Source organism: Rattus norvegicus, chromosome 8 (assembly GCF_021556685.1).
Source record: "Rattus norvegicus strain SHRSP/BbbUtx chromosome 8, alternate assembly SHRSP_T2T, whole genome shotgun sequence".
NCBI lineage: Eukaryota > Metazoa > Chordata > Mammalia > Rodentia > Muridae > Rattus > Rattus norvegicus.
The window spans coordinates 105,232,341-105,249,159 of NC_141541.1; the positions used below are offsets into that span (position 1 = coordinate 105,232,341).

At 49.9% G+C, this 16,819-nt stretch overlaps 1 protein-coding gene across 4 annotated transcripts in view; it reads right to left on the minus strand.

The window, feature by feature from the left end:
• Pxylp1 (2-phosphoxylose phosphatase 1) overlaps positions 1 to 16,819 on the minus strand; it is a 65,342-nt gene that overhangs the window by 16,913 nt on the left and 31,610 nt on the right. For 3 of the 4 annotated variants that reach the window (NM_001007710.1, XM_087562291.1, XM_087562292.1), the window contains 1 exon segment: positions 15,818 to 15,949. In NM_001007710.1, the coding sequence (NP_001007711.1) occupies positions 15,818 to 15,896 (79 nt within the window). In that variant the 5' untranslated portion in view covers positions 15,897 to 15,949. 4 annotated transcript variants of the gene reach the window in all.

Genomic DNA, 16,819 nt, shown 5'->3' on the forward strand with positions numbered 1-16,819 from the left:
ATCTGCCTGGGCTGGCTCTCCCCAGTCGCCTATAGGTGTCGAGTGTCATGCAGTGTGTAATGGCTTGTCTACTTGGCATCCATCTTTCTATCAATGAGCCCCAGGCGCCATGGGAGACTGGCTAAGCTATCAATGACAGCATTCACCTTGGCAGGGTGGACACGTGAGCAGAATCAGTGAAGGCAGCGACGGGGAAACCATAATGCTTTTTCTTTGTGACTGGGAGGGTCTCTCCTTGTTCAGGCTGGGGCTGTGCAGGCATCTGTCTGTCTGTCCACAGACAGCCTCTTTTCCAGTCCTTCCATGATTGGGAAGTGGTTTTGCTGTTTCACAGAGTTTCTAGCATGGTAGTATAGGACATGCTTGCAAACAATGGAGCCCGCAAATCTAGTTAACTTCTAAAGGTTTACCAACCACATAATAATATATATATATATATATATATATATATATATATATGTGTGTGTGTGTGTGTGTGTGTGTGTGTGTGTGTGTGTGTATACTTATGTATACACACACACACCCAAACAATAGCTGAAACAGAAACTAATCACTAGTCTACATCAGCGTAAGTTCCCTAATTTCTTCTACATAAGCATCTGAAAGATCCTTTTGACAAACAGATGCTATTTTAAAAAAAAAAAGGGACAAAAGACAATGTTTACACTAAGAGAAACACATTTGCAACACACATTACAGATATGTGACTGATGCTCCCAGTACAGAACACGGAAACTGAAGATTCAGTACAGGATACAAACAGGCTATGCGCAAATACCAACAGCCAACAAAACACGAACGGATGTGCAAGTTAGTGACAGAAAGGCAAAAGGAAATTACCAATGAGATATATGTCCCCAGGTTGAAAAGCACACTTGAACAGTAACACCACAGGCCCATAATGAAGTGGCACTACTTGGAAGTGTGGCCTTGTGGGTGTAAGTGTGTCACTGGGGGTGGGCTTTGAAGTTTCAGATGCTCAAGCCAGGCCCAGTGTCACTCTCTCTTCCTGCTGCCGAATCCAGATGTAGAACCCTCAGCTCCCTCTCCAGTACCACGTCTGCCTGCATGCAGCCATGTCCACTACGATGATAACGGACTAAACCTTGGAAACTGTAAGCCAGCCCCGATTGAATGCTTTCCTTTACAAGAGTTGCCGTGGTCATGGTGTCTCCTCACAGCAGTAGAAACTCTACCTAAGACGTGTTTTGGCTCACAGTTTGAGGGATCAGCCCATCATGGCAGCAGGAGAGAGCCTGTCACATTCCGTCTGGTGACATAAGGCAGAGAGTGTCACGTGCCCTTAACTTCCTCCTTTTACTTGATGCAGGACCTCGGCCCACAGAGTGCTACTACTCACATTCAGGGTGGAGTTTCCCACCTCAATTAAGCTAATCTAGATAGTCACAAACATTCCCAAAAGTTTGTTTCCATGGTGATTCTAAATTCCACCATACTGATAGCGAAGATTAACCCTTCCAGCTCTACTGGTTGTCAGCTTGCCACCCAAACACATCAGCTGTAAGCCCACGCCTCTCTCTCCTGATCCCCACAGACTCACTGCCATCTCATAATGCAAACGACATCCAGTCCACTTCAATTCAGTCCCCATAATCTTTAATAGTCCCAACACTGTTTGAAAATCCAAAGTCCAAGTACCACTTGGGACTCAGAGCAACCTCTTAACTGAGCTCCTATAAAACAAGTAAGTTACATAGTACAATATACAATAGCACAGAATAAAATTCCAAAAGGGAAGAATGGGAGCACAGCAGGCCAAAGCGAGACTGAACTCCAGCAAGACAACTATAAATCCCACACCTCTATAACCTGCACCTGGAGCTCTGGATGGAATCATCTGGGCTCTAAGTTTCCTGAGAGGCCGCGCCCCCCAGCTCCACACACCAAGCATTCCTCAGTTGACGCCCTACGGCCCTTACACCTCCAACACCCTGGGACTCCACTGCAAGGTCAGCCTTACGTTCACGCTTCATACAGTGGCTTTTCCAGGCTTCCCTCAGGGGATTCCAAACAGCACCACATACTTGGTGCAAGAGAGTCCATGCCCACCTCAATCCTACATCTTTTGTGGCCCCCCAAACCAGCTCTACACTGGTGATACTGCCAAGTTCCACTGCCAGCTCAGGATGGATGGAGCCTGACCCCCTAGAACCATAGTTACATCAGCTTCTGTCCACCCTGGGGAAACATTTCCCTAGGCAGCTGCTTTGAGAAACAGGATAAAAACAATGAGAGGTAATCCTGACATAGCTTGAGTGCTACCCCATCTTGGAATTTCCTCTGTCAAACTAGCCCATTATTTTCAAATTCAACTCCACCACAGTTCTCAGGACACAGGCAGAATACGGCCAGATTCTCTGCCAGAACAGAACAGGAATATAACTCTAACCCAGTTTCTCATGGGACCTTTGTTTCCTTCTGAAGCCTCATGAGCCCGGCCACTACCCTCAGTATGTCAGCATTCGGTATCCAAGCTCTCACCAGAATGGCACAGTGAGCTCTCTTACAGTAGTCAAGGCTTTCCTAACCGAAACTCTTGCCCAAAGCAGTTCCAAAGGCCACAGGGTCAGATTTGTCCCAGCATTGGCCCTTCTCAGTACCAGTTTTCTGTATTAGTTACACGTACCATGACTAGGACACAATATCCGACAGAAGCAATTGTGGAAGGCATAACCTATTGTTTACTGTCAAAGGAGAGAGAGTCTATCATGGCAGAGGAGACATGGTGGCAAGAGCAGGAGGCCAGCAGGTGACACTGCACCCACAGTCAGGAAGCAGAGAGCCATACATTCTCGTACTTATCACCCTCTCTCCTTTCTACTCAGTCAGGATCCAGACCGTGGTGCCACCTACGTTTACAGTGGGTCTTTGTACCTTTATAATCTAGGTAGCAGCCCCTCACACGCTTGCCCTGAGATTTGATCCCATGGTGATTTTAAATCCTATCAAGCTGAGAAGATTAGCCATCACATGGAGTATTCAGACATTTGTTCCTCGGTGAGAGCCCAGCAACACGGCACATGTCCCACAATGCCACAGTGCGTTCCATCTGGGGAACAGAAGGAACGCACGCCTGTGAGCAGGTGTTTGGTTTGGTTTCCTACAGACATCCGAATGAGTTTAACATGAATGTATTCATAGTAGTCACATGTTACATGCATTCTATATGCGAAAAACCACACATTTATTACTAGGCCTCAATAGACACGGACACATTTACAGACTTTACTAAGTAAAACAATACAAAGGCCTTTGGAGTGATCGTTCCCCAGTTCTGGATCTGGCTGCAGCTGGAGCCTCGTTTTCCCCACAGCTGGGAGATGTTAACGGCCAATGCACAGCTCGGTGCCTGGAGCTATTTACTGTGGGAGATGAGGCGCACAGCAGATGTCCCACAGTGGCATTCCGATGGCTAGCCCTCCTGGCTGGGCAGCACCTTCAATTCTTTACTGTGCTTTATAAGGAGTCTACCAAATTCTGGTTCCCTGGCCAGGTTATGGCTCACTTCCTCCAGGCCAAGGCAGGGTGCAGTTAAGCAGACATTTGTGGTGTAAGAGAACAGTGTGTGTGGAATCCTGGATTATCAAAAGCACAAGCTGGGAGGCCTGGGAGGCCAGTGGGAACCCTGGTGGTTAGCTCCAAGAGCCCCGCCGATGACTCAAAGAAGCGGCACAATCACAAGGAGACCTTACATCTGGAAAGATCTTTGCTGCGTCCTCTGTCACTGGGCTCCTTCGTTTTGTCCATTATTGAGTTTACTGAGGGGACTCTGTGCGGCTGCAACTCCCGAGTCATCCAGACAGGGTTTCCACCCTCAGGGGTTCTCTGGGGAGTCTTTTAGATCCCAGGCACTCACAGCGGATCGCAGGCAGGTGTGTGTGAAGTCTCAGCTCCTCTTCATCCCTGTGGCATCCCCTGGTGGCATCTGTCCCCCAGCCTGTCTCCCTCATGGTCCTGTTTGCTGGTAATTCTGCTCACCCAGTTCCTGTTGCTTGAATCTACCAGGAGCTGCCTCTTCCAGGAAGCCCACTCCTAGTTTACAAGTGGGTTCTACACCCCCTTTCCCATAAGTCTATCTAACTTCAGCTATTAGGTTCATACCAGAGCACAAGTAAGCAGGGGTGACCCTGTTTGTTATCCCGTCACCCCAAACGTCTAGAAGGCCAAGATCATGTTTCGTGTTCATGTACCCTGGTGGCTGGCAGAGGACAGCTCTCCCAAAAATGCTTGCTGAGCTGAAGGTCTGCTCTGAGTCATACGCCGCAGCCTGTGCCTCGACTTTACTTCATGAGTCCTCTGGAGAGTTTTGGTTACCCAGGCAGCCTGGAGAGGGGATGGCTGAAGACAGCTTTCCAGGTTCCGAGAGGCTGGTGCGTAGCTCCCTGCTATGGACGGCACAGCAACCTAGCTCAGGCCTTGCCTCAGATCTCCAGGAGACCTGGCCCAAGTGACCCATAAGGCATGACACACAGGGAGCCCTATGAGGGGGCTGACAGAGCAGGGGACCTGGAGGAGCGGATCTTGCAGCTGGAGGATGCTTTTATCCTGGCATTGTGCCACTTGCCACGTGAGATCTTAGGGACTGACTCTTCTGGAGTAGGGACAGTGAGTGCAGGACAGGCTCAGAGGCTTGGAAATATCTGGAGCCTGTGTTTGAGACACGCTTATCCCATCAGCCGTTGCCCATGTCTCCTGTAATTTGGCTGCGGCGCCACCGCTCCCTTCCCCAGGTCAATTGGAAACACTGCTGTTCCAAATCAGATGATGGCGGTTTCGATGAAAAGAAGAAACGGACCGTGGGGGGTGGCATGTGGAGTGAGTGGGCAGACGGAAGGATCACGAGTTCCACTGTGTAGGTGGAAAACTCCTGGGGCTACAGAGCCACTGTGAGTAACGTGTGCTACAGTAAGCTCTCCCTGGTAACTGGCTACCCACAGGCATGCACTTCTCTGTTCTGTGATCACTAAGCAGAAAGGAAGATCTCCATCACCTCCCTAATGTCTCATCCTGTCCACACCCCCGTGATGCTTGGATGAAGTTACTGACAGAGTCCTGAAGAAGTGACAGAGAGCATCTCCTTTAAGGCTTCCCTTCATGTCCCTGTGGTGGGTCTGAATAGGAATGGCCCCCACAGGATCATACATGTGAAGGCTTGGTCACTAGGGAGTGGCTCTACTTGGCAGGGATGAGGAGGTGTGGCCTTGTGGGAGGAAGTGTGTCATGGGGGATGGGCTTTGGATTTTCAAAAGCTCAAGCCAGGCCCAGTGTCTTCTCTCTTCCTGCTGCCTGCTGATCCAGATGTAGAACTCTCAGCACCTTCTCCAGCACTGTCTGCCCGTGTGCCACCATGTTTCCCACCTTGGTGACAACGCACTTAACCTCTGAAACTGTTAAGCCAGCCCCAATTAAATGTTTTCATTTTTAAGAATTGCCTTGGTCATGGTGTCTCCTCACAGCCACCGAACACTGCTCTCAGAAGCAGCAAACTTGTTGAAAGCAAGGGGATGACAAAATGTTCCCTTCCCCAGTTCCCTCTCTCCACCTGGTCTCCAGGTTTTGCTGGCAGGCGGTGCTGACTAGGCTCAACTGGCCCTAATCCGAGCCATCAACCAGAAAGTGCACCAAAGTGCTAGTGGAGAGGGAGTCAAGGGGCTTCCTGAGGGCTATGAGCCCTGGCCCTACCTCCTCAGGCAGAAGCCTATGCATCTGTCCAGCAGCGACTAACAAATAAGGAGAGAGTGGAAACCATTTAAACCTTGAGGGAAAGGGGGGGGGGGTTGGTCACAACACCTCCTGCACCCTCTGGTCACTGGTTTCGGGGTACAGGAAAGGCACCATGGAGACTGTGCTATGAAGGAAATGTACCGTGAACGGTCACTGCCATCTTCAGGCAAATGCTAGTTAACGAGAGCCTGGCCCAGCTGCCAGAGCTCTGAACTTCTCTGAGGCAAAACGGGCACCTGATGATTCTGTTCTGACTTTTGTTGCTTCTATCCCAGGTCCCACAGGATGGACAGAATGGCCCAGAGTCAGAGCCAGAATATCTTCCCAGCACAGTCAGTCTTGTGGCTGGCCCTCAGGCCTCAGTGTCAGTCATTCCTACAACCGCAGTGATGAATGGGTCAGCGGGGATGTTGCAGCCAAGTGTCTGAGGCCAGCTCAATATCTGGGAATCTCTGACTTGCACAGACACAGCCAGTGTCCTTCTTCCAGAGGGTCACACCAGTGTCTGTAGTGTCAGCTCGCCTCTCCATCTCAAGGCCCTGACTCAGAGCAGAAGGCGGAGTCTACTGACTCCTAGCTATTACGGTTTGTATCCGAAATGTCCCCACATGCTCATGTCATGAGTGTTTGTTCCCTGGCTGGTGGGGGCTGTGGACCTTTCAAAGGTAGGATCCGGCTGGAGGAGAGAGAGCTCCAGGGGCAGTGCTTTGAGATTACAGTCAACCTTGATTTCTATCTCGCTCTCTGCTTCCTAATCTGTCACCATGTAGACAGGGTCCCACAGCACTGCCATCTGAGCTACAATCTCCACCTGCCATGCTTTCTCCTTTATGGTGACCCTGAATCTCTCCAAAACCAAGAGCTAAAGTGAAACTTGCCCGTGGGTTGTTTCTGCCTGGCACGGTGAGCACAGTGATGCAGAAGTGACTCAGACCCTGGGCCTCCTCCTCCTGTTGCAGCCTTAGCCTCCTGTGTGAGCTCCTCGAGGGTACCTCAGGCTGATTTGATGGAGCACTGCAAAGGCAGACTCTATGGCATCCATGACAACAATCCCTTTCCTCCTGTAGGGAAGCCTAGTTCCTGCTGACAGCAATGTGCTGGCCGGTGTTTTGTCAACTTGAAACAAGTGAGAGTCATCTGAGGGAACGCCTCCATCAGACTGGCCTGCAGGCACACCTGTGGGGCATTTCTTGATTAATGACATGAGAGGGCCCTGCCCATTGGGGATGGTGCCACCCCTGGGCTGATGGGCCTGGGGTATACAAGAGAACAGGCTGAGCAAGTGATGAGGAGAAAGCCAGGATTCCTCCATGGCTTCTGCCTGAGTTCCTGCCTCAGGTTCCTACCATGACTTCCCTTCCTGCTGGACTACAGCTGTAAGTTAAAATAAACCGTTTCCTGCCGAAGTTGCTTCTGGTCATGGTGTTTTATCACAGCAACAGAAACCCTAAGTTAGGCAGCTTCACGAAACAACACTATGGTCCCGCAAGGTCTCCATGCTATTCCTCCATGCCCTGTTCTTGCCTGCTAACTAACCCAAGGAAAGGACCTGACCATGCAGGCTAACAAGGTTCCTTTCCAGAAAAGACAGGCTGCTCCCAAAGGAAGACAGTTTTGCAGTGGGGGAGGGGTGTCTTTCAAGGCTCACTCTCCCACCAGTCCCTCAGCATGTGTGGTCTGTTTGCTTCTCTTCCTCTGTACAGACACCTTGCAGACTGAAGTCCCACATTGGAAACTACAGGAGTCCATCCCAGGACTGTAAACATGGTCGGGATAAAGTGTCACTCCAACTCTGGACTCAGCTGCCCCACGAGTTACTCTAATACAGTGGCTCTCAACCTTCTCCTACAGAAACCTTCCACCCAGTGCCTCGTATTGTGGCGACCCCAACCATAGAATTATTTTCACTGCTACTTCACAACTAGTTTCACTGTTGTTAATATTAAAATAAATTGGTCATTAATCCTAACGTAAATATCTGATATGCAGGATATCTGATATTGACCTCCCAAGGAAGGGTCACTTGACACACGTCCCCCAAAAGAGGTAATGACCCACAGGTTGAGAGCCGCTGCTTATCGACATTACCAGCCGAGTTTCCGTGGAGGCCAATATCTGGTCTGCCATCTGCATCTTACCTTCCTAGCTCCAGGGCCTGCTCTGCCCTCACTGGGACCTCAGCCTGGGCTGCTCGCCTCCTCAGGGACTACACTGTGACTGGTGTTCCACTTACGTCTCTCTGGTTCTGACTGCTGAAGGGTCAAGACGTGGCACTTCATGCCTGCCCTCCAAGTGTTTACTCCTGTTCCTTATAAGTTCTTTAAAATGCTTATTTATGCATAAGCACATGAACCTGCATGAGTAAATGTACTCCACCAGCATGCAGGTGCCATGGAGGACAGGAGGTGTCGGATCCCCTGGAACTGGGACTTCCGGGAAGTTGCCAGCCCACTGGATGTGGGTGAGCTTGGGCCTCTGCAAGAACAGAGAGTGCTCTCTTCATTACGGAGCCATCCCTCCAGACACACCCTACCCCTGCCTGATAATTTCTTAAGAGGCATTCCTGTCAACATGTGACGGGGAGGGGACACTGAGTGCTGCTGTGCACATAAACCAGTCTCCCTGCCCCTCAGCCCCTCAACAGAGGCAGCTTTTCCAACCCTCACAGACATTCGGTTCACCCGAGTCAGCATCTTTCCTGAGCATGGGGCACCACCTCCATCCTGCCTCCACATTTCTCCAGGTTCTGTCCATCATCTCAAGGACTCTGGAGTTCTCTCTCTCTCATCCATCTGCCAAGAAATAAGTGATTTCCTCTAACAGCCAGTTCCCACAATTCCCTCAGCTCTCTTCAGACCATGAAATTACCTTAAATGCCCACCCCCTGTCTCCAAGCTATACTGGATCCAAAAAAAATAAATGTCTGTTGTAATTGCCCATGAAAGCCAGAACCACAAGAAAAAGCCTGCAGTTCTATTATCTGCCTTTGGTCACTTGTGTTAATGGCTGGGCTGGGTCTCGTTTTATAGGAGAGGTGGGGAACAGCAAAACCACACCTGGAGACTCAGTGGCTATGTTTTACACAGAGAAGACTGATCAAACAGTTGAACCTCAAGTCTCTCTGTGAACTTAGCGAGCCACGATATACTGTCTTTCAGTCCCCCCTCCCCCCATTAATGTCACCTCATCTCGAGCCACCTGATGTATCGAGTCAGTAAGGATCTCCACTGAGCTGGATGACTGCAGGGACCAGTGGATCATGGCAGAGTATGGCTGGAACGGCTGGGGACTCAGCAGGTCCTATTAGACTGGAAGCCATTACAAGCTATGTATCTATTTATCTATTCACATCCCAAATGCTGCCCCTCAGTCCCCCTCATGCAGTTCCCCCTTCCCCAGCAGCCCCCCTCATCCAACTAACCTAGTACATCAAGTCTCCAGAGGATTAGGTGTATCCTGTCCCACTGAGGCCAGACATGGCAGCCCTCTGGTACCTGGGTGGGGGCCTCAGACCAGCTCTTTGGTTGGTGGTTCAGTACATTTGAAAGACAAATGAACGTCACCTTTCGATTTGGGGCCAATTCTCAAGACACTCATTCCATTATGTATATTCAAATATCCCCCAGCCCAAAATGGGAAACACTCTGGTCCTTAGCATTCAATCGAGAATGGTAACTGTGTAGAGTACAGTAGACCCTTGGCCTGCTTTTAAATTCTGTGTATGTGTGTGTGTGTGTGTGTGTGTGTGTGTGTGTGTGTGTGTGTGTGTCTGTGTGTCTGTGTGTGTGGTGTGTGTGTGTGTGTGTCTGTCTGTCTGTGTGTGTGGTGTGTGTGTGTGTGTCTGTGTCTGTGTGTGTGTGTGTGTGTCTGTGTCTGTGTGTGTGTGTCTGTGTCTGTGTGTGTGTGTGTGTCTGTGTCTGTGTGTGTGTCTGTGTCTGTGTCTGTGTGTCTGTGTGTGTGTTGTGTGTGTCTGTGTGTGTGTGTGTGTGTGTGGTGTGTGTGGTGTGTGTGTGTGTCTGTCTGTCTGTGTGGTGTGTGTGTCTGTGTGTCTGTGTGTGTGTGTCTGTGTCTGTGTGTGTGTGTCTGTGTGTGTCTGTGTGTGTGTTGTGTGTGTGTGTTGTGTGTGTGTGTGTGTGTTGTGTGTGTGTGTGTGTGTCTGTGTGTGTGTGGCCATGCCCAGGTATATATGTAGAAGTGAAATGATAACCTGTGAGAGTCAGCTGTCTCCTTCAGTCATGTGGGTTCTGAGAATCAAACTCAGGCTGTCTTTGTGGCACCTCTAACTGCTGAGTCACTCTGGCAGCCCTAACTCCTTGTTCTTCAAAGGTTTCCATCTCTAAACCCTGGCCATGGGAACACATGAAGGTTTTCCAAACACACCAGTTCACACACACTGGCTTCATGACTTCAAACTAAAAGGAACACCAGATAAGGAGCAGAGGACAGTCCGGTCCCCTACCCGGGTACAGGCTCCAGACCGTTCTGCAGCCAAGGGGCTTACACTCAGCTACCTTTATCCAAACATGTGCTCCGCAAGGCCATGCATGTCATGCACAACAGGCTTGCGGGGCTGCCATGGCACTGACGCTGCACATGCTAACAGCTAACCGGAAAGAGCTCACGAGGCTCAGGAAGTCTAAACAACCAAGGGCAACGTCACTGCTGCGTTCATGGCCGCTCTGCAGAGGCAGCTTCATTCACAGGCTGCTGCCAAATGCTGTCGTCCTCCTTCCCAGGACACAGGGGATCTCTACAGGACAGGCACGGAGTATGGCGTCCAGAGACTACAGAAAGGATGCTGGTTCTGCTCATAAAAAGGTACCACAGAAGCACAGCATACACACACACCACATTCACAGAGCTGATTAAGCTGCCCAAGTCTGCCCTGCTGAGACTGGAAGGTTACCTCTCTCCTGGGCTTCTGCACAGCTCCTGTCTGAATCCTCCCCCTCCATCTCCCCAGCATCTCAACTTTGCCTCCTTTCTTTCCCCAGGGAAAACACTTCTGCAGCCGAGACTGAGCAGAATGGGACGAGAGTCTCCCGTGCCAGGGTGAATGACTTTTCAAACAAGAGCTCAAAGTTTATTTGTGTGAAACTGGTAAATAATTTTTAAAACCTGAAAACACTGCTGGGGCCAAACCAAACAAGTTCACGGTGTCTACATGATCCAAGTCCTTCCCAGCCCAGACTGCACGGTGGTGAGCACAAAGCCACAAACGGTGGCTGCAGACCTGGTCTTTCCTGGGCCTTCAACCAAGGTCCACTCTGGGCAGGGCTGCAGCCAGCCAGCCCTCAGATGCCTTCAGCCACCCTGTGCACCTTGCTGTCTCCCCAGTCCACCTCTCCTTCCTGAGCTCTGTCCACTACTTGTCTTGTCCTGAGCCCTCTTCCTCTCCTCACCTATGATCTAGACATTCACTTCCCTCAGTTTGTGTCTTCCTCCCAAGTGGAGCACTGCAGGCGACCTCTGTATAAATACACAGATGAACACAGCACCTAGTGACTCCCCTGGCCAGACTCCCGGCTTTGAGGTAGAGTCGCTCTACCACAGTATCCCTCCAAGGAATCATAAAGGCCACGCAGACCACGCCCTTCAGGGTTTGCCTTTTCCTTCCTGGGCCAAGGCCTGCATCTGGGCCACCCCAGTCTTTGCTGAGTTTCAGCGCCCAGAATCACCTCCCACCAGTTCACACTACGTGAGCCGCACCCGGGCGCTGCCTCTGAGTGCAGATTTCTGGGTTCTGCTCCCACCAAGAGTCAGATTCCGCAGGCAGGACCATGAGCGTTTTTGCTCGATTGATTAGGAATGTGCATGTTAAACAAGGCCCGAGGCAACGCAGATCTAAGCACTCAGATGTCCACACTCTGGAAAACAGAACTGGGCTGACCACTCTCCAATATGGTGGTGTCTCTTCGGCTCGGCTCCCTTTTGCTCGCCTCCTTCTGCCAGGGAAACTCTTCTCCAGTGCCCTCCCCAACAATTCCCACTCGCTCTCAAGCAAGATGTCCCCTGCCCTACTCTCGATAAAGTTTGGCCTCAAATGATCCCTGACTCCCTAGACTGGGCAGGATTCTTGTCCTCTATCCTGACACACCATCCCACCACACAGACAGGATCTGAATTCACTTAACACATGTCGGGATTACTAAGTGTCAGGCACTGCACCACACGTTACAGAATCCTTCACCAACTCCATCAGCCAAGGGTCCCCCTTTTCTGAGAGGAAACTGAGGCACAGAGAAGGCAAACCGCTTGTCTAAGCTCGGAAATCTGGTTAGCAGGGACCACGCTCTGTTCTCTCTGCCATGCCCCACCCTTTGCCTGCCCAGCCCTACACAGTTCCTGCTGTGCCTCCACTGGTCAGTGAGCTGCCTGTGGCTCCAGGGAATCTGAACCCCCAGCCCTGCAACAGCTCAAGAGTGTTAGCTAACTACATCAATAAGGAGAGATAAAATCAATAACCTTTAGAGATTAGAGTGTAAAGACACAAGATGTGATTGGGCCCAATGACTGTCCTGACACTATACTCCCTAGAGAGTGACTTCAGGGTGTGCTGACTCCTGTGGGGAGAATGCACTACCCAAGTCACCTTGACATAGCACCAAGTTCTCAGAAGCTCCACGTCATGACCAGTGCACATCTGTCTCCTTGTCCATTCAGGTTACACAGAACAGGCCAACACCTCTTGCAGAGAAGACACTGCAGACGCCACAGATGCCTAAGACAATATTGGCTTTCACTACTGTAGGTAGAGGATGCCTCCCAGGTATGAGTGCTGTAAGCGCCATAGAGATTAACTGTCAGCTAATGTACTCTGATTAAAAGGGCTAGGGTAGGGTTAGGGTTAATCGGGGTTACAGTAAGGATTAAGGTTTCTTTCACCAAACAGCTGAAGTAGCATAAGCCCTGACCACCTTCTGGGATGAGAGTATCATGGTCGTGTGCTCTGGCGCGACTCTGGTTAGCTTACAGACTTACGATCAGTATGCTTCTGTGGGCCAAGGGTTTTCCCAAAAGTCTAAGTTCTCACACCAATTTTGCAAACAAACAGTAGGTAACCAAGAGGCTTCCACGAGCCAAGGCTTTCCCTGAAGTGTCTACTCTCATGCCTGCCTTGCAAAATTATGATGATTAACTGTCTTACAGAAGAAGACGCAGAGGACCCAGCTGCTCCATGAGGAAGCTAACATTCAAATTGAGGCCACAACTTCAGGGCCTGTGTGTGCCTGTTACACAGCCATTTGGGGCCATTGTGAGAACAGGGGAAAACCGAACACAAAATTTACAGCAAAGGAACACAGCTGAGGAAAAACCGGCAATGATAAATGGGCAGAAAAAGTAGGAACGAATGAATCAGAGGTCTTCATAGCCTAATTATCTTTCAGTGTCGTAACAAAGGAACCTTGAATTTGAGAAGTTATTTTCCTACTGTACTCATTAAGGAACTGGAAATATTTTTCTAAAAAACAAACAAACAAACAAAGAAAGAAAAACAAGAAAGAAAGAAAAAAGGAAAAAAGAAAGCAAGAAACCCAAGTAACTTTAATAAGGATTTCTGACATATGGAGGCCATTAGCAAAATGGAAGTTAGACATGTTCCAGGAAGCTGCAGACAGCACGTTATGCTGCCTGGGCCCCTTCGCCACTGCCTCTGCCTCCATAGCGCTGAGCACACCACATACTTAACAGTGCATGTGGCCTGTCGACTCAGGCTCTCTGCCCACAGGAAGAGGAGCTTAATAATCCCATTTCTCAATCCTGACCCCCATCACAGCATTCCCACCTCCAAAACATCAACAAGAAAATTTACCAACAAGACAGCGTAAGACACACAATCGCTTTGAAAAACGAAACCCGGCTTTTTACATAAACCCCACACAAAAAGTTATAGTCGATAACTTCAACTGTGTCGTTTCAAAGAATAATATCGCCAACGGGTATTCAAAAAAAATTGTCCAAAGGAGCAATAAAGAAAAAGCCTGCTTATTTTAGGGTAAGGACAAAAGCATGAGTCAACCTTCGTTAGGTGAATCCATGACCTTTCTTACACAATCATCATCATCATCATCATCATCATCATCATCATCATCAGCAGCAGCAGCAGCAGCAGCAGCAGCAATCAATAAAGCAACCAAATAAATAAAGAAATAAATGCCATCTCTACAGAAACAGGCAGGTGCCAACGCTGCAGTTTACCGAGAAGGAGAAAGGCAGCACGGACGTCCATTTCTTAAGCTTTCTGAACTGCAAGGTACTCCAGAGTGAAGGGCTCGGGTCCAGCCAGGCCAATTTATTCTGCAAAATTTTCCTTAAAAAAGTGTGGCTGAAAAGCGGCCCTCTTAACACAGACGAACATTCAGAAGCGTTCCACAAGCAAGACACACAGGGCCATTCAGTGCCACACAGGCCAGCTCATGCGAGCTGCCTGGGGAACACAAGTCAGCCACATTCACCCCTCGAACCCGCCCAGGGCTCAGGACAAAACCCAGGCTGACTGCAGGTCCCACCTCCTTCACCGAAGGATGGAAAATTTCCAATGAAAAAACGACAAACAATGAAACCACTGAAAGCCAAAAGCCACTTTTTTGAAAGGATTTCTATTTTTGCAGGGCATTAGGCATCTGGAGTATTTTTGCACGTCTATGGTCACCTTCTCTTGACCACCTCCAATATTGGAAAGATGAAATAAGTATTTTTAAACCTCTTCATGGTTAGAATAGATTGTTACGTGCACAGAGGTGATCCTAACTGTATACCACCCTGGAGGTAAATCGGGCGAGCCTGCTTAAAAAGCTTTCTTTCTTACCACCCACTCCTGAGGCCAATTCGCCCCACATTCCTGTGCGTGCACCACATCCCACTGACTGAGCCACCTGCTCTTCTTTCTGCCCCTCTGAGTGGAACAGAAATGGCACCTCCCCACAGAGCTCCTGGAGGTGACAAACACTTGTCTCCCACCCACCACGGTGAGATGGTAAAACAGAGAAGCCAGGAGACAGCAAACACAGTTCTCAGTATTTTATCAGCACCTCCTCAGTTTCCAGTACATGGAATCCAAGGGAAAGGAAGATGCTTTTAGAGTGGACATTCATTCATTCATTCAGAGATGTCCACTCTGTACTGGGCATGTGGGGTCCCGAAATACACAGGACACAGTACAGGGAGGCTCCATGACCAGCAAAAGGGAGCTGGCTCAGGAAATCCTGATGTTCACCTCAGAAGCATCAACTCTTGGGAGCAATGGAAGGCATCCAGAGAAGGCAAGGCAGGGGCTAAACAGATGGAAAGAAGACGGGAACAGCTGGCCGGGGAAGGGTCGTAGGGATGAGGAGCACAGGGCAAGACTGATTCTTTGGAGAAGGCCAAGCAGAGGGTGGGACACAGCGGACAGTGGGCCACCACTGAAGGATGGCAATCAATGAGATACTGGAGCAGGATTTGAGCTCCAGGATAGCCCCTCTCATGGCAAGTGTTGGCAGCACAGATTTGGGGTACAGTGTGAGCATAAGAACCCAGTGAAAAACTGGGGGGTGGTAAGGCTCACAGACAAGCTTCACCTGAGAGTCCTTACTGTGCTACCTGGGACCTCCCAGGTGCGGCTTCTGACCCAATTTCACCACCCTATCCTGAACTACTCCAGCCCCATCAGTGACTGAATATAAAATGGCCACCCAGTCCTCCAGGAACCAAATGCCCCTGCTCAGCGTAGAAAATCAAAGGGACCCTCTGCACCTTGCAATGGATGGCAAAGAAAATTTCAGGAATAAGCAAGCGGTTTAGAAATACATGTAAGAATTCAAAGAATGTATCCCGAGGCTGGTGTGAGTGTGGCACATGCCCAGGAGGCTGAGGAAGGCCTCATTAGCTTGAGACTAGTCTGGGCTACAGAGTGAGACCTGGACTCAAGGAAAGAACAGACACCAGTTTAGGACCCCTGCTTGCACCCATTCACTGTGGGCACCAACAACGAGAAAGCTCCAGGGTCTCCTCACGGCCCTCACACCTAGGCCCTCAGTTTACAGTGAAGCCGCCTGCCCTCCTGTGAGTCTCAAGCCCCCTCCATACTTACAGAACTGCAGGCTGAGGCTCAGGAAAGCCAGCAGCCCAGCCAGGGCCAGCAGCACCAAGAAGCGATTGCGGTAAAGCATTATTGCGTGTTCTACGTTCTCTTCATGGTTTCACCTCTAATCCGGAGCCTGTCCTGCAGAGAAAACACACGCAAGGAACAAATGCTCAAGGAGAAAGTCAAGTGTGTCACCTGAAAGCGATCCAGTTGGCCCATCCCCTGCAGGGAGGCTAGCATCCCAGCGGGAGGACAAGCACCGGCTCTCTAAGTCTTTGCCCTGAGATAAGCCCAAATGAGAACACTCTTTCAAGTGAAAAGGGTTTGCTAGCCCTTCCCTCACCTGCCATCCACAGGTGGAGAGACTGTTTCCAGACACGGCATTCCAGAGAGAAGAGCAACGTGCAACATCACAGACGACAAATCCTGCACACGGACCAGCTCACCCCATTATAACCTCAAACGCTGAAGTCTTCAATCTCTGGATGAACTGTTTGCCAACATGGCCGTGGGCATGCATCATAATCTGGATATCGATCATTGCAATGTGTCCCATAATAACTGCATTCAGAGACGCTGGGTGTGCTCCTGTACTAACAGTCACATCGGCTACTCAGAGGCATCAGCCATTCCAGACCATTGAGAGTCTCGGTTGCAGTCTGGGGTCTTCCTGCAGAGACCCCTTCCCCATTCTAATTTCTTCCAACTATATTAGGAATATGTAACGGAACCTTTACTTTTTATACTAAGATCCTTAATTTTCCATTCATGAAAACAAAGGGGCACTGTAGTTTTATTCTACCAGCCTTACAGGGGAGGTTCTGTTTATTATTTGTTTGGGGGACTGCATGTGGCACAGCGCGTTTGCGCAGCTCAGAGGACAACCGTGTGATGTCAGTTTTCTTTCTTTCCCTTTTGACTGAACTCAGGCCACCAGCACGTCTCTGCCTGCTGAGTCGTCTCACAGGCGGTGTACTAGGCTTACTTTCTGGTTCTCACTGGGGTTTA